The 22,918-nt window shown below is 37.4% G+C and overlaps 1 protein-coding gene across 3 annotated transcripts; it reads left to right on the plus strand.

Moving 5' to 3' along the window:
- Positions 1 to 882: 882 nt before the first annotated feature.
- LOC149072881 (vacuolar protein sorting-associated protein 72 homolog) lies at positions 883 to 21,917 on the plus strand. Of its 3 annotated transcripts, none has more exons than XM_089246835.1 (3): positions 883 to 1,022; positions 17,181 to 17,360; positions 20,659 to 21,917. In XM_089246835.1, exons 2-3 carry the CDS (start codon positions 17,239 to 17,241, stop codon positions 21,674 to 21,676), a joined length of 1,140 nt encoding a protein of 379 aa, XP_089102961.1. In that variant the 5' UTR covers positions 883 to 1,022; positions 17,181 to 17,238; the 3' UTR covers positions 21,677 to 21,917. The 3 variants fall into 3 exon arrangements, with proteins under 3 accessions (XP_089102961.1, XP_089102963.1, XP_089102962.1); XM_089246837.1 differs by lacking the exon at positions 17,181 to 17,360 and adding an exon at positions 19,001 to 19,171; XM_089246836.1 differs by lacking the exon at positions 17,181 to 17,360.
- The last annotated feature ends 1,001 nt before the right edge of the window (positions 21,918 to 22,918 follow it).

A 22,918-nucleotide genomic window follows, 5' to 3' on the forward strand; every position in this document is an offset into this window, starting at 1 on the left:
TCCCCACCTCATGTTGTGTTTTCTTCCTGACAAGGGGAAGGGAGGGGCATCTCACCCAACAATGGAAAGTCAGAACTTTCAAGCACAATGCCTTTGTCTCCTCTCCCCCAAAACAGTGTCTATACCTCCACTCTTTCCAAATAACTGTAGGTTAGTGTTTCCCACCCTACCAAGTGGCCAATATCACCCCCCCCCCACGTTGATGATTTAATGGTTCCGGGGGAGAGGGGCAACAGAAGCTATAAGTGTAAGGCCCTTTCCACACGGAGCGGATGCGGACGCGGGTCCGCATACCCTTTCACACGGGCACTAAAGATGCGGGAGTTTCGCGAGCTCGTCACGAACTTCGCGAGGAGGCTTTCTGCTATAGAAAGTGTTGCCCCGGTCCGACGGTTAGGGAACACAGTATCTAGACCACAGAAGCCTGTGAAAGGAACCGTAGTCTTCACGCTTGTTTCCGGGCTTGAGCTGGCAGGGCTTAAGCCCAGGAACCTAGGTGGAGATAGACTTGGAAGTCTGGGGGGCAGGCACGGTCATTATTGCTGAGCGCACGATGATGATGATGTCAATTCATGTATACATTAGATCAGTCGCCTCCAACTTTGACGCTGGGGGGCAATTTCCCCCCCCCGTATCCCGCCCATCCCAGGAACCCGGAAGAGTTCTTAAATTTTTTAGTTTACTAGACCGTGGAAAATCTGATCTGAGACCCGCACCTAATTTTTAAAATCATTGTACCAAATTTCGTTATCACAAGACAAATAATAACAATTATACAGGGCTTTTGGCTACTATGACCATCCCCTAAAAGTGATGCCAACAACACACGGTGTGCTGTTGATTTTTGCCTGGAAATTTTTTAAGGTCCTGGCAACTCTGATGGCAACATCAAATCAGACCAACCGGCTTGTTTACATTTTCCTCGTGCATGTAAGGCCAGTTAAATGGTATTCAATCCTTAGAGCTGTGTACAACAGCTATCATTTTTGAGTTTCACTGAACTTGGGTCAACTTTATACCTGGTAATAATTTATTTCTCATGACCAAAATTGAAATGTTTAATAGTGTCAACTTCTCACTAAGCTGCGGCAGTGTTTGAATGTAATGGAAACCAATTCTGGTAGCGTAGAAATTTGAGTACAACCTGGGATATCTTGACGAGTTCCAGAGCTTGGGGCCCAATCACTGTTTTGAGACCCTTTAAGCCCTAAATTTATATAAATAAAAATTTTTGAATGTGTATATTTTTTGGAAATGTTCATAATTTAAGAACCACTGTTTCATTGAGAGGAGGTTGCATCTTTCCTTCCGGTTTTAGGCCACTATCAAGAGGAGGGACTTGGGGGATTCCGGTCCCCACTTCCGAAATACGAGTGGTCCCCCTCTGAACAAAATTTCTAGCTACAGGCCTGATATATATGTTATATCGCTGTTGGGTAATTTGTTGCCCTTGCATGTAGAGTAGGGCTTCAGCTTGGGATTGTCGTTATGCTGTGCTAAGCCCTACAGGTTGAATACAAGATTTGTATTTATAGCATAAAACCCCACTATGGACATTAGGAGAGTGGCGCCTCTCTCGAATCTGACCTCACTGAACTTGGGGATTTATCCCCTTTTGCCCTGCCAAATTTTCATACTTGGCAAGACTGTAGCATCAGATTTACTAGATTATCCTGTATACCCTTCGGCATGGCCAAACCCTCTGGAGCAATGAGCTAAAATTGCGTGAGCGACAGAGCCTGGTCGTTCTCAGTCTGTTAACAAATCTATTTGGTGAGACACCATCGCTCCTCCACCTAGCAGCTTAACAGCGCACAATGCTGTGCCATATTTTAGGGACAACGATCCTAGTGAAATAAATAAATATACAGGGTAAATCCGACCTATTCTGGAAAACGAAAGGTGATAGACGAGCCGAAGTGGAACATAATACATCTTACCAACCCTGTTCTATTTCAAACAGTTTTCAAGTTATGGATAATGCGTTGTGGAAGAAAAATATTCAAGTCTGAAAAATCCCAAATGTGTGATGTTTCTAAATAAACTTACTTGCAAACTAAACACATATTTGGAGACGATTGGGGTTTTGGACGTCCAAAAGTGTCTGAAACTGTCCAAAACCTCCAAGTTTCAAATGTGGAACCTTTGGTTTTTTTCCATGATACTAATATATAAAAAAAAATACTAGCAGAATATAAAACTAACTAAATCAAAAATATTTCAAAAAGGTGTCATTTGGTTTTTTTCTAAGTTAAATGTTTCACCAAATTTATAGTTTTAGGCTGGAAATCTGATAGTAAATTAATATCACTCATATAACTGTTTAAATAAACACTATTTTCAATTTTTTTAGTTTGTTGTAAATGTTATTTCTACTTCACATCTTATTTTTCATGTATGATTATAAAGCAGGTACTGTATTTAGGACAGTTCTTGCCCAAAACCCTGCCAAATCTGTCCAAACATTTATCTTTAAAAAATACATTGTATTGAAGGTACCAAGTACGCATAGCCGCAGTTATAATCATTGCATTATTATGAAACTAAACATGAATATTATTTATTTTTTATTAGATACCAAAATATAATGTGAATAAATATCAATGGTGTAGTGTTTATTCAATGGCAAATTGTTCTATTTTGACTTTTCAAACTTTTTTCTTTAAATTTTCAAGTGCACTTTCTATTTTACATTCTCAATTTTCAAAAACTAATTATAAATAAAGGAAGATATCCGAAGAAAATGAGGTCACTATATAGCACCTACACATGACTAACAGAACAGAAGTTCACAAACACTGATTACACCTACATGATAATAAAATACCCAAAATTTTTGTTAAATTTAAATTGTTGCTCTTGTGAGGCTAGAAGCTAATATTTCACCGGATAAATTCAAGTTATATTTACAATTCTATCACATGGGGAACAGCAATAAGAAAAACACTGGAAGAAAGCTTATCAAAAGACACTCTTTAACACTTTTTTTTTTATTTTCGTGTCCCCCCCAAGTTATGCATCAATTGAAAGAATATTTTCAAATTTTATCTTAGAAATCATCTTGGCACAGATAACGCAGCTAAATTAGTTATATGTTATCAAATGTTAAAAGTCGCAGCTGCACTTGATTATTAGTGTTCAATTATTACGTAAGTAATTTCATTCTGTGGTCATATCTATTGCTCTTTTCTAATTTTCATGTGATAAATTTCTATCCCATTCTTGTATCTTTCATGTTTGCATAAATCTAATATTTAACCTCAAGACAGTTCAGTTTTCAGTTGTTTGATAACCTGATATCAGTCATATAACCCTTTGCACATACTGTTTTGTATTTCAAAATTTTATTTCATTTAATGTCATTTTAATAATATAATTTGTATAATATAAAGTTTATTATTTGATTATAGATGTTACTTCATCAAATTACAAAGTTTTTCACTTATAGTTATAAATAGGAGGCTTTGGACAGTACGGTAAACCATGATTTTTACCGCACTGTTCAAAACCTTGCCAACCCTGTTTGGAGAGGAGAAAAAGTCCTTTAAGATGACATTATTTCCACACACTAACATAGGCGAAGATAGACTTGAACGTTTGGGGGGGGGGGAGCACAGTCATTATTGCTCGGGGCATGATGATGTTAATTCATATATACACAAAGAAAAGGCTAAACTTCTCTTGAACTGAAACACTGTATGGTTCATTGTAGACAGGGGTGGTCTTAGGGCAGTGCGACCTATGAGAAGGGTCGCCAAAACGCGTTAAATATACATTAATAGAAAAATATCTTCAAAATACGTATTTATAAAAAATAACTATAAAATGTACATGAATAATGACCGGGATGAGAATTTTTTTTTGAAAAAAAACAAAGGTTTGAGTGTATGTAATATTACTGTAATTTTTTGAAAAGAAAATAATCTATGGGCAGTGCGCCTATATACTTACAGTACATAGCGATTTTGGTTAGATAAAGATACACTCTCTCTCTCTCTAGCTTTTTTGGTTTACCCCCTGCAGGAGATTTGGGGGCGGGGATAGAAGCAATTTCTTTCTCTGTTGTGTTGTTCAGTAAAAAATAAAAATAATAGAGTAATCGCCTTATGTCACCCAATTTTTCTACTAACGAGAGCAAAAGTGTTTTCCTGTGTTGTGGGGACTATTACAGGAATTGAAGGTGTCTTCTGATGTGGGAAAGATTTTGAGCCAGAGGCCTTTCATGCCTCTTTTTCCCAGACTTGTATTAAAAATGCAGAATCTAATTGCCAATACAGTACAGTATTTCGAAAAAAAAACATTTAAGAAAAAAAATGAATGAATTAAAACCTATGATTAGCTGACCATTTTAAATAGGGATCCTGTACTTATGTCTCGTGCCTACCTGTCACACGAGAAACAAAAATGTTCTCACACGAGAAAACCCATGCACTTTAGTGCCCCCGATCACTGGCCAGTCTCCCGACTCGCCAGACTTTCCTGTTAGTTGAACCAGGGGCAGCTCGGTCGTACTGGGTGTGCTCTAGAAGAGCGTCAAATCTGAAGTGAAAGGGCAAAGAAAAATTATTTGTGCCCACTGTAGGATGGGCGCCAAGTCTGAGGTAAGACAGGGAGAAAAAAATTAGGGGAAAGGATTTCTGCCCCCTCTAATAGGAGTGCCAAATCCGGCGTAAAAGGGTGAAAGAAATTACAGAAAATTATTTCTGCTCACTTTAGGAGGGTCGTTAGGCCTATATCAGGAGAAAAAAAATTAGTAAAACTTATTTGTGCCCTCTCTAAGAGTGGCGTTAAGTTCGAGGTAAAAGGGCGAAAAATGGGAAAATGATTTCTGCCCGCCTTAGGAGGAGTGCCAAATCCGAGGTAAAAGGCCAAAAGAAATTCAACATATGTTATGACAAAATATCGCTGTTCCTTTGAACGCATCAAAATGAAGCGATTGAAACAAAAGTTTTTTTAATTGGGGAGGTCAGGCTCCCCCCCCCCCCAAAAAATAGGTTTCACTCGGGTAGAGATTTTGTCTCGAGCCGCCCCTGAGTGCAACGTATGTGTGTGGAAAATTTTAACAAACTGTACGCATACACAACTGAACATCTTTTCGGAGTGTCCTATGAGGCCTTGGTAAGGTGTGGCCACAATGGGACTCTAGAAAGACATAATTTCCTTTCAAGAAACTAATAAGGAACGTGTGTTGGAAATTCAATTTGATTTTTTTTCCAACCAACTTTCAAGAAGGGCCGAAAACCTCAATATAAATTCGATCAAAATGAAAATCTGGTGATCCTAGTGAAATTTTCTATTTTAATTTTTGTTGTATTCGTTTTCTATAAGATTTGTAAAAATTTTAATCATCAACTTAAGATCTTTCAACGTAAAGAAAGTCATTTTGAAGGTAAGTCATTTCCTCAACATTAATCTTAAATAAGAATTATACAAAACCTATCGAATTTTGCTCCTTATAATCTGCATATGCAAACTTTGCTAGTTTGAGGAAAAAAAGGCACCATGTACAGTCCGCAGCGGTATATAACACACATGAGAAAATTTCATTTATCAATATAAAATCGCTCTCAAGGTAGAGGAGGTAGGGGGTGTTGTTTAACACAGTTTTGTGGAGAAAATGTCAATTTTTGTACTGGCATCTACCCAATCTATAAATATTTAAAAAATATATTTTTTTGTTTATAAATTTTTAACGTAATTATAACTAATGCAACCTCTCTCGGAAAAAAAATAAAGCCGTAGATAAAACACAGTGGTTTATCCACACTCTATAAAGCCGCTTCAAAGTTAAAACTCTTCATGAAATTTGATCCACACTAAGAAATTCATTTCCGACTTTTTGTTTTTATTTCAACATAATTTTTTAAACGTATAATCCACGGAATATACGCAGCAGAATAGGGTATGTTAATTGGGGTTCCATGGAAATAAAGTAGTACCTCACATATCCAAAACAAAGAGGAGGGCGGTGGCAAATCTATTTCGAATAAGAGAAGTTTTCGATATGTATCTTCTTATATTTGAAATGAGATTGTTTTGAAGCTGATGTAATATAGAATTAAATGTATGTTACGGTAGATGCGTTGAATCTGTAAAGCATATCGGTAATGCACCAATCGCCTCGGTAAGTTTGATAAATTTTGCAACATTTATCACTCTTACCGCCGATTATGAATAACCCTTTTAGACCCTGTATGCACTAACGTGTGGGTTGCTTCTTTTCACTTTACATATTCTTTTTTTAACCTCAGGGATGTTCAGCCCAAACTTCAAGAATTGTGCATTATCGTTAAAATTAAAGCTGAAGTCCTTTAGGTTAAAAAAAATCTACAGAGACAAAAAAAACAACCCCTTCCCAGTGCCGTCTTAACGAATGGGCCCACCTGGGAGCGTCCCAGAAGCTTCAAGAGTAGAGGAAGCCTTACGAAAATGAGATCTAGTTAAAATTTTCTAGAATTTACTAGGTAGGGTCTCAGAAAAACCACTTGACCGGGGGGAGGCCCATGATGCTCTTAAGACCGCCATGCCTTTTCCCCAGGGCCGTAGCATGTTTTCTCGGCGCATCTCCTTGGAGTCTCCTTGAAATGGTTATGCTCAGAAAAAGGAGGAGTTACAAGTGTCCCCCCCCCCCCCCATTCAGCTCGTTGCACCGCCCAAGTTGCCTCAGAATAGTTAGGAGCCTGCCCAAGTTGCAGGGCCCGGTGCTTTAGCTGGTGTTTGCTTGCCCCTTCTGTTTCTTAGTACTGGGTCTGAAAGGGATAATTTCAAATGAAGTTTATGAGTTTTATAAATATGAAAGAAATCATACGGAAATATCACTTTAATTTAACCACTTTTATTATCATCTTAGCCCGTACGTGATGCATGCAATCTATGTATTTTACCATAAAATTCAATTAAAATAAGTATGAAGATAGATCCTTTGTGATGAGTATCCTGCGTAAATGTGTGACATTTTGCTTTTTTAATGTTTTTAAATCTCTTAATTAAAATCAAACAAGTTGGGTTTTTATGCCTGCTTACAAGTTAAGTAGCAGTAATCCCATTCTAGAAGTTTTCCGACTTCTTCGTCCCTTAATATCCAACCAACAGGTGTGGGGGGGAGGACAATCACCACACAAAGAGTCTGATAATATTGTAGAATGAATCTGCCCCATATTTTATGACTAGCGAAAAATGCCTCCTCTGACGCATCACTCTGGATTCGCGCCTGGGGGAGGAGGGGGCACGCTGACTACTATTTTTGCACCTTGCGCCACCAAGTCTAAGACTGGCCCTGATTGTAGACTCTTTCAAAAGCTGTTGCAATGGACAAGTTTTTGATAAATTTGATTGTAGCTAGAAGGATGTTTGTAGAATTTGCAATGCAATTTTGAATTTTGCCAATGCTTTTAGCAATTGTATCTTGCCTATAAATCCAGATATTGTGATGAAAATAATATCACCTTATAGGATTTTTTCTGCTCTTTCTAAATATGTGCTTAGTTTGCATGTATTTCTTTCAAAAACTTGACAAATTCGGGTTTTCTCAGACTTGATGTATTTTTCTTCCATTATCCAGCCATAACAGTTAGAGATAGGACACCGAGTTGGTAGGATGTTTTATGTTCAACTTGGCTCATCTATCAACCCCTTCTCGTTTAACAGATTACGTCATGCTCACTCTGTATATCCAATATTTATTTTTAAAATATCATGATGTATAATATTTTCAATGTTCTCAGTGGAAAATGATTTGATATATTTATGAGTGAATGAATTTTTCTATCATAAATTAGTTCATCTGTAAATAAATAGATAAAATTTTGTTCAAAAATAAAAATATTCAGTTAATAATGGTTTGATATTTTCAGTTGAGAAAAGTATAGGATATTTTCAAATATATCGTATTTACAAAACCTGCTTGTCTAGTTAAATGTGAAAAAGGATACAAAATATCTTGTCAATAAACAGGAAATGAATTCTTGATGTCAAGTTTGAATTTTTTTTAAATTTTAGTTTACACCATTCGTGAAACCATTTATAATCACCAATAGCTTGACTGCTCTATCGGAAATTGGATTATAATTTTCATGTTGAATTTGAAGAATCTTAAAACATAAATTATTAAATTATGAGATGAAGGTATTTAGGTTATGTTAAGAGACGTGTTCTAACTCTTAGTTCAGAGGTTCTCAAACTGCGCTGCAGCACCAACCTTTGTCAGGGGCTCCAAGGATTTTCACAGAGACTCGTTGATAAACTGTTCTGGGTAGCCAGGGATAAGTGTTTATTAGGGTAAGGGGTGCAGTAGGTGGAAAAAGTTTAAGAACTGCAATCTTGGAATGCTTGAAAACATTCATAATCAACACTAGGTCGACTATTGTATCAAATATCAGATATACAGGGTGGACAGGAAAAGTCCTGGACACATTTCAAAAATTAGAGAAAAAGACTGTTTTCCCTTTTCTGTCAGCACAGTAAAAACATATATGCTCAGTAGCCTATAAATAATACAAAAATATCTCTTCTTAAAAAGCCACACACGTCATGGCAGGTATCTTTGTATAATAGTAAGGGAAATAAAAAAAACAATGGAAGGAGTCAATTTTCTTGGTTTCTTGTTGGGGGGGGGAGCATTTATCAGCTCCAATTGAAAAAAAATTCTTGTTGAAAATAGGTGGCAATTTGTAGGTTTAGTGATTTCCAATGTGTCAGTTATAATGCGGATCAGGAAAATTTTAAAAACCGCTTCAAAGGTTAAATACTTATCGTGGCCTAGAGATTTTATTATAGATTAAAAAAAAGTAAAATATTTTACTCACGGGCACTGTAGAATGAAAAACTCAACATTACACATAAAATGAAACACAAACACTGCACAACTAATGTTTATGACATTATTATGATATTTGATATTGGTACCCCCTTTTTGTGGCTGAGGCTACATGTGAAAGGGTGCTCTAGTTGCTATGGTAGTTTTATGCAAATTGTCATAAACATTAATTATGCTCTGTTTGTATTACATTTTATGTGTTATGTCAAGTTTTTTGTTTTGCAGGTCCAACTGTGAGTGAAACTTCAACTTTTTTTTAAATTTGTACAAAAAAAACCTAGACCAAGGGTTCTCAAACTTTCTTCACCCACTTCGCTCCTTTTTCTAATCACTGCTTATTCACAGCTTTCCAAAGTAATTTAAACCCCTCTAACAAAGGTTGGTGGTGCGCAGTTTGAAAACCCTTGTCCTAGGCCATGATATGTATTTTAGTATAGACCACACCGTTTTATGTCAATTTTTGATTTATTAATTTTTAAAATGTGTCCAGGACTTCTCGTCCACCCTGTATATCTAAAATATTGGCTATACAGGGTGAACAAATTTGGTAGGGGCTTAAGCTGAGATTATTGTGGTATATTGCAAAAAAATAATGATATTCTTGGGGAAATCCTGCATACGCCTATGCAGTAAATTCCTATCCATCCAAAAAAAAGGTGTAAAATGCAGAATTAATCCAGATTATGGACAGAGATATGGGGGGGGGGTGCCAATGATGGAGCTGACTTATCTAATGTATATGCATATACAGTCGGACCCGCTTATAACAAAGTCTGAAAATTTTTTTTGTTCATTATACGTGAACTGCATTATATCTGTACTGACTTTGGAAATGGTATACGATTATGCAAAATTAAACATAATTTACAAGCCTATGCACATTTTTTAATAATATAAATACATTAAAAATAGATTGTTATAAAAATTAATTCTGTATATTTAAAAAGAAATTGAAATTTGAATGAAATTTTACATAATTGAATATGTGAACAAAAATATTTAAATTGTTATTAGTTCATTTTCCCTTAATATGATTTTGGATGTTGAATGTTGAATGTTTTGTGTTAAAAACATATTTGCCTAATAAGCAAGCCAAATGTGAAGTCTTTTCTTTTAGTAGGGTCCTGATCAGTAGAACATACGCATAGTATTTCCTTCTCACTTTTTTTGAAGTCTCCGTATCAGTACGAGTTTCTTTTCTGAATCTTTTCTTAAAGATGTCCAAATCACCATCGGATTCTTTTCTCTTAATTGGAATTCCTCTTTGCTCTTCAAAATCGTTAATAACGAACTTTGTGTAATACTGAATTTCTTTGATATCTCACTTTTTTTGTCCATTTTTGGCTTCAAGCCAACTGTATAGCCTCAATTTTGAAAGCAATGAAAAGCGCTGTGTGCTTGAAAATTTTCAAAATTTGCTCGCACACGATATATAACACTACCACAACCTACGTTCAAATCTATCTAAAGAGAAGTGCCAAACAGGGGTATCAAAGTGTTTTAGGCCTGTGGGTGCTCAAATAGAGTTTTACATAGGAAATTTTGATTTCTAAATCAATTCTGAGGCTGCTCTCTGGTGCGTCATAAAAAATACTGTGGGACCACCCCGGCTCTGACGTCACTGGGGGCAAATGTGACAGGTGTTTTGAAGAATAAAAAATAACCTTTCTTACCTTCTAATTTCTTCAAGAAAAATAAGACTCATTGGGGAACAGTAGAAAAATAGTAATAAGCAAAGAAAATTTAACAATAAATATTAAAAATACACCAGTAGAATGCCTTGTAAAAAAAAACATTTTAGCTGTAGCTAAGCATTATAGAAAGGTAAATATTCAGAAAAGAAGATTTAGATAAGAATACAAAGGAATTCTCAAATTGTTTGAAAACTGATTGAAAATTTGTTGTAGACATACTTTGATGAAATCTGTGTTTGTTACAAGCAACCAAAATAACACAGATAAGTAATACAAAGTTCATGGGACATGGAAAAACTTTGTTATACACTGGTGTAAGAAATGAAGAGAATTTGCAGACTTGGTCGATTATCTCTAGAACTACTGTACCGATTTTAATGAAATTTGATATGTACATATATTGATACAATACAAAACAAATAACCATTCAATAATTGTAATCTATACACACGCATGATCGTGCGTAACTGTCGTTGGAGTCAGAAGGTATGAAACAGCGGTTGCAGAACAAACAAAAAAATGGGTTAATAGGGGGTATGTCCCCTCTTACAGATATACAAGGTCTTGCAGCGTGATTTCATACTTGAAATAAAGCAGTTTATCATTTCCTGTGGCAATTGGTCCCACTCGTTCAGCAACGCTGTTTTCATTCCCTGGATGGTTCCCGGAGGGGGGGTTGTGAGTTGCAATTGCCCTCCCCAGAGCGTCCCAGACCTGCTCTATAGGGTTAAGGTCTGGAGATCTGGCTGGCCAATCCATCCGGCGAATATCCTCACTCTCTAGAAAATCGTCGAGCAGAAGAGCTCTATGTGGCCTCGCGTTATCGTCCATTAAAATGAACTCAGGGCCAACTGAACCCCTGAAAAGGCAAACATAGGGCTCCAAGACCTCATCCCTATATTTCACACCAGTCACAGTGCCTCTTTCAAAGACATGGAGAGGTGTGCGGCCATCCAACATGATGCCTGCCCAGACCATTAAACCTCCTCCGCCATAATGGTCGATTTCACGGACATTGGAGGGTAGGTAGCGGGTCCCTGGTTCTCTCCATATGAACGTACGGCAAGAATCGGTGCTTAGGCTGAACTGGGACTCATCAGTGAAAAGAACGGTCGCCCATTGATCCATACTCCAATCTCTATGCTCTCTGCACCATGATAAACGGATTCTCCTGTCCGTAGAAGTGAGCGGGATGCAAACAGCAGGTCTTCTTGCAAACAACCCTCTCTCATGAAGTCTTTTGGAAACAGTCACCCTTCATACACGGGTTCCTGTGGCTGCATACAAGTCACGAGAGAGCTGAGAAGCTGTAGCACTCCTGTTACGCCTCGCTATAATAGACAAATGGCGATCTTCTCTGGCCGTCGTGGCTCTTGGACGACCTCGTCCAGGCTTTCTCTCGATGGATCCGGTATCCTAGAACTGTTTCCATAAGTTACACGCGATGCTGGGCGTTAAATTGAACTCTCTACAAATCTGGACTTGAGATTGGCCTGCTTCTAGCCTCCCCACAATTCGCCACCTCATTCCATCATCTAAACGTTGGTGGTTACTCATTTTTACTGTTACTATTTGAAATTAACCGATTGCTGCAAAATAACACCAAGAAATTCGCAGAGGTGTGCTAGTGAACGAAATGCGTCTTAACTTACGTGCGCTTATAAAGCCTGTTTCTCTACTGGCTCCGCCTACACACACGTGTACGCTTACATATTTGACGTACAAGATTTGCATTTTTGTCTAGAAGCAGTGGTTTTACATTCAGTTCAGTTCATGAAATTCGATAAAATATGCAAATTCTCTTAATTTATTTCACCAGTGTATGTGAAAATTTATAATATTCGTGTTCGTTATAACCGGGTCCAACTGTATATGAATTGGCATCATCATCATGCCCCCCAGCCTTTCATGTTTATCTCCGCCTATGATCCAGATATGCAAACAGTTGTCATCCTGACTTTAAATCATTAAGCCCTTCATTTTTCCGTGTATATACACTTCTTGCCATAAAAATTTATGCACCAAGAAGTAATTGTTGGATCGTAACGAAACTTGGCATGAAGATGAGTGTCTGTCAGATATGAAAAAGATTAGATGTATGGCATGGTTGCGCAATGTGTAATGCCACCAGAGGGCATTGAACTTTGTTCTCCTTGGTGTATAAAAAGGTATGCAGAGGAATTTGGCCTGTACTTAATTTGTTGCAGAGGGATACTTTTTCATTAGGGATGCTGTTACACCACCATCGAAGACAATATTATCAGCAGTCAGAGTTTGAGAGAAGAAGAATCATCAGGACGATGGAAGCCTGATGGGCAGCTCGGTGAGTAACCTGCCACTTAGGCCAATCTGAGTACTGTGAGGAGGTGTTGGGACCAGTGGATGAGAGAGAGGGCTCGTGCACGGCAGACAGGCTCAGGACGCCCTCGGCAGACTGACCGTTATATTGGAGAAGACCGTTACATCACTCGACAAGTGCACACACAGCGTCAACTACATCATTGTCTGCCATTTGGACAGGCCCCTGTGTCTGTCCTTATCGTCGCGAGGTGCCTTGCTGAAGAAAATTTGGTATTGCAGCACCCATTACGTGTGGTGTGCTACCAATGACATCTACCCACCGTCACCTTTGTTTGGAGTGGTGTTGAGCTCGATGGCATTGGACCACAATTGAATGGAACCAGGTCATCTTCAGGGACGAATCAAGATTCAATTCAGGCAGTCATGATAATCGTGTGCATGTGTGGAGGCCCCATGGCGAACACCTCATTCTTGCCTTCACTATACAGCAGCACACCGCTCACACAGCTGGTGTGAGGGTATAGGGTGCCGTGTCGCATATGACACCCGGTCACTTCTAATATTCATCCACGATACCATGACAGCCCAGCAGTATATTCGTGACATCCTTCAGACACGTGTTGCCACTCATGGTAGGACTCCCATGAGGCATTTTTCAACAGGACAATGCTCGACCACACACAGCAAGGGTGTCACAGGAATGCCTGTCACATTAACACCCTTCCTTGGCCTGCCCAATCCCCAGATTTGTCACCAATCGAGCACATCTGGGATCACTTGAGATGGCAAGTTGCGCAGCCTAGGAATTCGATTGAACTAGAGGCACACTTACAGCAACTGTGGAATGAAATGACGCAGGACACCATATGGAACCTGTATGTCTCAATGCCCACCCGTATTGCATCATGTATTCTAGCTAGAGGGGACCCAACAGGGTACTAGAACCTCCATTCATTTGTAGTTTTTCCTATAGCAAATGATGCTTTTGCTTTAATTATGCAATCACTTACTTATAGTCAATGTTGTACTCCATATATAAAATTTTGTTCCATTCGGACAACTCTTAGTGTGGAAATTTTTATGGCAATGAGTATTTATGGGCAGAGATATGATGGCATAGCTGCCAAGTCTCCTGAATTTTAGCTTCATCTCTCGACCTCCAGAGAAGTTCTTAAATTTCCTGAATTTTTACGAAAACCACAAAAAATCCCTAATTATCCCTAAAAATTCCCTACCTCATTTAAAAATAATCCCCATTTCTGAAAACAATCCCTAAGGAATTTCTTGTGGGGCAAAAATCTTTTGCCTCTGTTTTTTCCCCCTTTCGAAATGAACTCGCATGTCATAAATGGGGGGAATAGCGGGAAATTCCTTTTTTAAGGAAGTTTTACAAACCCTCTGATAGTAATAAGTGCCTTATCGTGCAGGGCCAATAGTCCTGGATAATAATTGAAAATTATAGTGACGTGCATGTGGTCAAAACTTCCTCTTTTGTCGAAGTTACGTACGTGCGATAACAAAACATGAATACTGATAAGCAAAAAAACATTTAATCAATTTTTTTTTTTTTTTTTTTAATTAATTGGACAAAACAGAACACGTTACAAAATACACAAGAAAGACAGATGACAAAACAAAATACATAATAAATAAACAAAAATGGACAAATGGACATACATAAACACCCACTCTGTGACCCTCAAGGGACTACTTGTCCTTCCAGAAGGTCGAATAATTTGTAATATTATATTTCTATTTTTCAAGCAACTTTCATTATTGTTCTATTATCATAAACAAAAAAAAAAAAAAAAAAAAAAACATTAGTAATTTATGATCGTGTGGACGCACAATAATTGGATTTTTAAAACATCAAAAAAATATGTTGAAAATATTTAAAATTAAAACTAAAAATACATCTTGTTCGTAGTATTATCTCTTCAAATTGTGATTAGTGTTCATGAAAATTGTTGATCAATATCAAATCAAATAGAAAATTTGATCAATATCAGTTTCCATTTATGTTTGTGTCTAGTTTGTGTAATTGCTCTTGTTCTGTTATTCGCAATATTTTTGACTTTTCATCTTTTCGGAGGAAAATTTTACCTTCTTTAACCCATGCAAATTTGTAGTCGTTTGCATTTTTAAATTGTCTTACCATAAAAAAAAGCTTCTTGTTTTCTATTGTTAAATGTTCATTGACATAAATTCTGTTGTCTTTAAAATTAGGATTGATTTGGTCAGCTGTTAACGTGTTCTGTCCTCTCGCTTGCTGGATCCAGATGGTTTTTGATCTTTCACTTTGAAATCTTACAATAATCGGCCTAGGTTTCTTGTTAAGAAACCTAGGTTCTTTCTAGGTTCTAGGCTTTCTGTTTTAAAGGTACTTTTCTGATGAATTTCCTTTCATCAAACGTTCCAGAAAAGGGCAGACTTTTTCTTTTTATACAAGTTGTGTTAAGGATATAAACATCAGTCATGGTGGAAAGACTGACATAATCACCCATGTGAAATCAAAAAAACATCAAGCAAAGGTCACAAAAAGTCAGTGTTTTTCAAAAATTGACGCTTTTCTTCTTTCATCTGATGATTTTGGGGTCATTGGCGCAGAATGTTTGTTCACATCGTTTCTGATTGAACAGAATATATTTTTTTAGATCACCATTGAAGTTTTGGCCTCTAATTACACTTTTTTTTGCATGGAATTTTGTTTCCAATTGTTTAACTTTTCCATGTGTGTGAAATTCTTATTTTATTTGATTTTAATTTTTGAGTAGGGATTTTATTCCCTATGCTTCAACTTTTATGTGTGGAAAATCCCTTTTGTATTTATTAGGGAGTGGTTTTAGTATAAAATACATGTCGGCACGAAAATCTCCCTAATTTTCATTCTCAAAAGTTGGCAGCTATGTGGTGGGGGAATTGTGTGTTCTCCCAGCACCATGATGGCGTTGACTGATCTAATATACAGGGTGGGCAAAAAGTCCGTAGAAACTTTAAAAAATTCATAAAAACCGGAAGAAAAAAAACGAAATATAAAACGGTTTGCAGGGTTAGCATAGCTAGGTCAAAGAATTTTTTTAAGACTGGAAATAACTCAAAAAACAGCCGACGCTGATGTACACAAGTCAAAGAAAAGATACACAAATAAAGGACAGAATGCTTCCAAATCGTTTGTTACAGTAGTATGTGTTTCACATGACCACCACCACAAGGGGATAACACATTGCAGGCGAGTCACAAATCCAGCAACGGTAGAGTGTAGCAGGTCCACATACACGGTTACAATGGTGAACTGGTTGTGGATTGGGAGGGCAAGTTCTTATAACTGTCTCATTTGCATATTTCCACTGAAGTCGCTTGTACCAGCGTCACCTATCGGCTGTTTTTTCAGTTATATTTTTGTCCTGTCTTAAAAAAATTCTTGTGACCTATCGATGCTAACCCTGCAAACCGTTTTTTATTTCGGTTATTTTTCCAGTTTTTATTCATTTTTAAAGTGTATACAGACTTTTTGCCCACCCTATATATGTATATATATGAATTATATATCATCATGAATTATATATCATAAGTATACATCATCATGCCCCCCCCCCCAAAGACTTTCAAGTCAATCTCCGCCTATGTATATATTCATTATTCTTATTATATGTGTTAAGATATTAACAATATAGCTTGATGACGATTCCAGTTCAAATCTCTTAAGAAATAGTTGGTGGCTGACGAGCAGTAGCCATCTCACATCATTAGCCCTTAGAATAAGGTTATGCACACGCATTTGTCAGTTTGTCATAGTCATAATTACACTGACACTTTATTCAGAAACCCATCTGTTACATATTGTAAATGTTACAATATGCTCCTCTGGACGATTTGGGGAAATCTCGGATGCTTGCAGACCCATTGGGACCTGCTACATTCACATTGACTTTGTTTATGTAAAGATCAATTTTCTGAAATTAATCCCAAGTAGTGCTGTGCAAATGATTCAAATATAAGACTACTTTCTTTTTTTAAAATTTGACAACTATTTTCAAATTGTGTGAAAGAGCCTGGAATATATATTCATCACTCCCATCAACCCTCCGGTTCTTGTTCCAGTGCTGTTAACTGTTAATGTTCAATAAATAACCTATTGTGTAACCATTATGTTGTACATATACAGGGTGGCCATAAAATAATTTTGCCAATATACAAGCCCCCTAGCAGTTGCAAAAATCAATGAAAGCAAATGAAATTTGAGATATAAGTGTTTAAGAGTACGCACTTGACATTGAGATGAGAAAGAAAACCCTAGCCCTAACAGTTACGGTTACAGCAACAAAATTTCGAAAAATTCAAATGATAACACACACTTTTATGCATTGCAGAGTGATTGGTGCTGTGAAAACCATTAATGGCATTGAAATGATACCTGTAGCGCCATAAATGTGGGTGCAGGACACAGACAAAGAAAGATATCAAGTGGTTGGTGTGCTAGATGTTCGGTCAGGGACTTCTGCAGATTTGAAGAAATTTCCAGACAATGTGTACCCCGCACTAACCTCTTGGTAAGATCTTTTTCTTTGTCTGCATCCACGTTTACGGTGCTACAGGCACCGTTCCAATGCATCTCTACTCATATTTCACACTTTGTGTAAAACATCCAGGCATCCTATATGCAAGATTGTATACCTTGCAGGCCCAAAAAGCTCTCAGCTTTGTTCAGAAAACTCTAGGTGCTTCCTCCAGGTCAGTTTCAGATCTAGGTACACACCTAGCAATTTAACCTCACTGGCATATTCAAGAGTTTGACCAAAGAAAGGTCTTTTTTTTTTTGGTAAAAGCAACCATGGTAGTCTTTTGTGGGTTAACAGAAAGTCCTTCACTGTCACACCACTTTTCAACCTTCCTAAGGGCATCAGACTTCATAGTAGATACAGTATCAATGTACTTGCCCCTAGCAACAATTACATCATCAGCATAACCAATGCAAGTCATTCCAGATTTAGCCATTTTCTCCAGAAGTTAGTCCACAACTAGACACCACAAGATAGGAGAGAGTAAACCTCCCTGCGGGCATCCAGCTTGTGCATGAATTGTCATGTTATCTCCACATAGAGATGCATTTATGCACTTGAAGGATAACAAATTATTGATCCAATTAATAATTGTCTTATTAACACTTCTTGTCTCAAGAGCTGGAAGAATAGTGTCAATAGGAAATAGGAACCTTATCAAAGGCTCCCTCAATATCAAGAAATACAGCCAATGCTATTTCTTTAACATTCATGTTTCTCTCTAATATATGAGACATTATATAAAGCAGTATCAGTGGATTTGCCTGGTCGATAGGCATATTGAAAAGTAGACAGCTGCGCTGTCATTAAAACAACCTCTCTAACAGGGCCGTCATTTCAACTTTTGCCGGGGGGGGGGGGCAAAGAGCATGTACTAAAGGTACGCACATATATATATATATACCATTTGTAGTGTATTTTCAAAAGCCCCCCTAAATGACGGGCCTGCTCTCTAATATGTCTATCAATGAGTTTCTCCATCGTCTTCAGTAAGAAAGATTTGAGACTGATTGGTCTAAAAGATTTAGCCTCATAGTAATTATCTTTACCAATTTTTGGTATAAAAATTACCTTAGTGTGCCTCCAGGCAGTTGGTACATGCCCAAAAGCAATAAATGCTCTAGATTCTGCAGAGAATTTGAGTAAGAATTTGTTTATACCCACCTTAGGGAGAGCTGGAACAATTCCATCCCTACCAGGAGTTTTATATGGTTTGAAGGAGTTTATAGCCCACATAGTTTTGTCATATGTGACCACCTTCCTGGCTAGCTCCCATTTACTCTTACTACAAGTAGTTGTAGAAAGAGCATGATGACTAGCACTATTATCAGTCGGAATAGATCTTGGAAAATGTACTCTAAGCATTTCAGCTAGTTTCTTTCCCAGATTCTGTAAATTTACCATTAGGTAGCTTGATGGTATTCAAACCAGTTTCTCTCTTTGGACATCATTTTGACCAACTTTGCCATAGCAGGAATATCATTAATATCACAATTCTTTCTCCAAGAGGCTATCTTGGAATTTCTGATGTCTTTATTATAAGCAGTGAGTGCAGTTTTATATTCCTGCCACTTACCATTTTTTTTAGCTCTATTAAAAAGCCTTCTACAGCCTTTTCTCATTTTACTCAGCTCTTTTGACCACCAAGGCACTAATTTCTGTGATTCCGCATTGGTAGTCTTACAATTTTGGTGAAAAGATTGGAGAATGACTTGTTGCAGCTGGTCAACAGACAGCTCCAAATTGAGTACGGAGGAAAACTTTCCAAATTGACCAGATGTCAAGGCTTGAAGATCCTCTTTGTAAGCAACCCAATTAGTTAACCTTGGATTTCTACTTACTGTTACTGTCCTAATTGGTCCTGCAACAGTAAAAATGATCAGACGGTGGTCTGACTGCATGATTTCATCTGAGACCTTCCAGTCTTCAATGTGATCATAGCATGAGCTATTACATAATGTAATGTCAATAACCTCACTTCTATTAACAGTAACAAAAGTAGGTTCATTACCTTTGTTAAGAATGTACAGATTGTAATGTAATATATATTCTAAAAGATTCTCGCCTCATTAATTGCAATCACTGCTTCCCCAAAAACATGGTGAGCATCACAACCAAGGATGAGTTTCTTTTTACCCCCACTGCAATATTGGAAAAATTCTTTAACAGTATTTGAAAGTGGATCTTTTTCTTCAAATGGAAGATGTGCTGACATGAAGATTTCTTCTTTATATCCTTGCATTTCATAAACTATCTTGATAGCAACAGTGTCACAAGATTTATCACAGTGAGCTTAGCACTGGCAATAATGCAAGCTCTAGGTCTGTCACCAAGAACATTATAAAAGATATATCCCTTGACCTTCAGACCTAAAATTTTACCATTTACAGCAGTCCAAGTTCCTGTGTCAAGGCAATGTCAATCTTGCCTCTAGTCATCTTCATATCTAGTATGGCAGAAGCAGAGAGACTATGATGAAGTTTGACTTGAACAGCTTTGATTTTACGATCCATAAGATGATAGTAATAAAACTATGAAGGCAAATATCGCCCCCACTATAGTATCATCAAAAGAGGGGGAACACCCTCTTCACTCAAGTCCTGCAAATCCTTATTAATCTCACCTTCAGGCATAGGTGAGTCAGGCTGCACTGTACTTTCCAAGCCAGATGTAATCTCTAGCTCATGAATTTTAGGTAATTCATTTACTTGTAGTAGAATTACTTACTTGAGAGGAGGTCGCAGATTGCTCTGATATGTCCTCCTTTGCTTTAGCTTCCTCATTGAAAGTGCTCAAATTATTTGCTTGTGAGGAGATCACAGATACACTTTGTGTACCCTCCTTCACTTTGGGATCATTGAGAATCTTGAACCCCCGATCTATACCAGTATATGCAAAAAGTTAGTCTGTTTGATTGCTTCTGCAGCCTCCTGTCCAACCTCAAAGATCCATGTTATGCCTCAGATTTCAACTCCAGGCTGTAACGGTTGATTTGCCTCAGCAGTCACAGGCTCAAAACAGAACATTTCCTAAATTCAAATGTAGATAAATCCCTTGAATGTTTAAAATAGCATTTAAATATTCTTCTACCATTTCTCTATGGTACTTGTTTTCTCTTCTACATTTGTAAAGCAAACGTATTCCTCCGGAATAAGTTTTTACTTCTACTGTGAATTTAACAAGAGTAGAAATGTTGCATTTTGAAAATAAGCTGAATGATATGGAAAATTTGATTTTGAGTTACTTGCTTCAAAGATAGCATATTCTCACATTATCTTTTAATTTGTAGCATCATGAACAGTCTTCCAGAAATGCTGGGTATGTCAAGAGAAAGGCGATCAACAGCTGGAAATAGACTTGCTGAACTCTTGGACAAAGAAGACAGTTTTTACATGTCTGCCTATGGAGGTTTTGAGGATGATGAAAATGATTCAGACTATTCTGCCAAGTCTGAAGAGCAAACTGATTCTGCAGACTCTGATTTTTCTGTGGCTGAAGCAGATGTGTCTAATATAGATAAGGGAGAAGAAGAAGAGGAGGATGAGGAAACAGCAAGCAAGCAGAAAGAGAGGAGGAGAAAGAGGAAAACAGTTTCAAAACAGGAAACAAAAGTTGGACAAGCTTCTAAACAACTTCCAAAGCCTAAGACATCTAGCATTAGAGTAATGGCTAAAGATGACTCTGTTACCATTGAGCGCAAAAATGTGCGACAATCCACATCACTCAAGTCAGCTCAAACCATTCAGAATCTCAAAGATTTAGAAGCAAAGAAGCAACAAAGATCACAGTCCAAAAAAGTGATAAAAAGATACGAGATGACTCAAGAGGAATTGTTGGAAGAAGCAAAGAAAACAGAAATAATTAATTTGAAGTCATTAGAAAGATATGAAAAAGGTGAGATTGAAAAAAGAGAGAGAGCCAAAGCTGCTAAGAAGAAGCAAGATGTACCCATGATTCGCTATCATTCAGTAGGAATGCCATGTATTGATGCTTCTCTGTCCAATGGAAAAGATGGTTCTAAACTGGAGATGCATGAAAGGACTTTCATATCCTTTCCTGATCAGCAGACTCTGGAGAAATACTTTCCAAAAAAGGCAGCTGTTCTTCCACGTAAACCAAAACTGACAATGAATGGTGAACTGGCAAAATATTTTGATCCTGTCACTAAAATTGCATATAACACTGTTGAAGAATATCGTCACATCCGTTCAGCCTACTGTATATATGTTGACAGGAGGGGTCATCCTGATGATCCAGATATTGCAGCTTTTCAAAAATGGTATTCTCAAATATTTTCTATGTTTTGATATCCTGAAGAAATTTGTTGATTATGCAGAAGCATATAGGTAAAAATATGTTGTACCTATATGTTGTTACCGCGTGAAAGGAGTTATAAAATGTTATGTATTTTGGGATATTTTTTATAACTAAATGTTATATATATACACATCACATTATGTGACAATATTGTGATGCATTTTGTTTTTATATTGGTCAGTTATAAATTTGTTTTGTTAATTTCTTTTTGACTCGATACTTTTATAAAGATTAATTTTATGACATGTGTCTATTTTGTGTTCTCTGCTTCCATTCCTAATTTATTTAGCACTTATTATGCGGGTGATTTTCAGGTATAATGCAGACCTGCCAACTCTCTGGATTTGGGCGGGAGACCAGATTTTTCACCCTTTCTCTCGCTCTCTAGATTTGTTGAAATTTCTTCAGATTTTAGCAGAAAACTAGATTTTCAGTGAGCTTCCACGTCATGACGTCAGTGACTACAATCGTCATTAGGGAAAACACCCGGCCATGGTAATTTTCATCGAGCAGCCATAAAGAAGTTGTCTTGGTGACAGCATTTAAGCTACTGGCAAAGACGTGACTTTGTTTATTTAGTGTTTATTGGCAATCATTTATCAGGGGATGAACTTGGTTGACGAAATCCCTATATAATCATTATTGTATTATATTATCAGCCTTGCGGCAAACACAATAAGTTTTAAATAGCCATCATTTGATGAGTTCGGGTTCGAAGACTGTCGTCCGTTTCCCCAACACTAGTGGTTGCCATCATCAGGAGAATTGATGAAGCTGGATCAAAAGTCAAGTTTTGGGTTGTATTTACGTACATGAGTGGCCCGACATACACTATTGTTTCACGATTGGTCAGTTATTCCTATGGCAGGCAGCGAATTGAAAACAGTTTTTATGCCAGGAGAGCCTGATTGGCTGTTGTCATTCTGTTGCTGGATCTTGAAGGGGAAGGTTCTCGTTCTTCTGAGAGCTGGTGTCCCTGATCTGCTCAATTTCAAAGTTTCTTCTATTATAGCTGTTTTTGTGCTTCTATATTTCAATAGCCTCTCTGTAGATTCGTAGGAAGAAGTGATCCCTGTGGGGGCAGTGATGACTTTTCTTCCTTGTAATCTCCTCAAATAACCAGTCTCTCAATGAATCTTGTGGTCAACATTAGCTATTACCTGTGTTTTGCTGAATTGTACACTGTGGTGGTCATTAAGCGCATGCTCTGCCACCGCCAACTTTTCTGTTTG

The sequence above is a fragment of the Pholcus phalangioides genome, unplaced genomic scaffold (genome assembly GCF_987345545.1).
Source record: "Pholcus phalangioides strain wild (caught in Gottingen) unplaced genomic scaffold, Ppha-v1.0 ptg000017l_1, whole genome shotgun sequence".
Lineage (NCBI taxonomy): Eukaryota > Metazoa > Arthropoda > Arachnida > Araneae > Pholcidae > Pholcus > Pholcus phalangioides.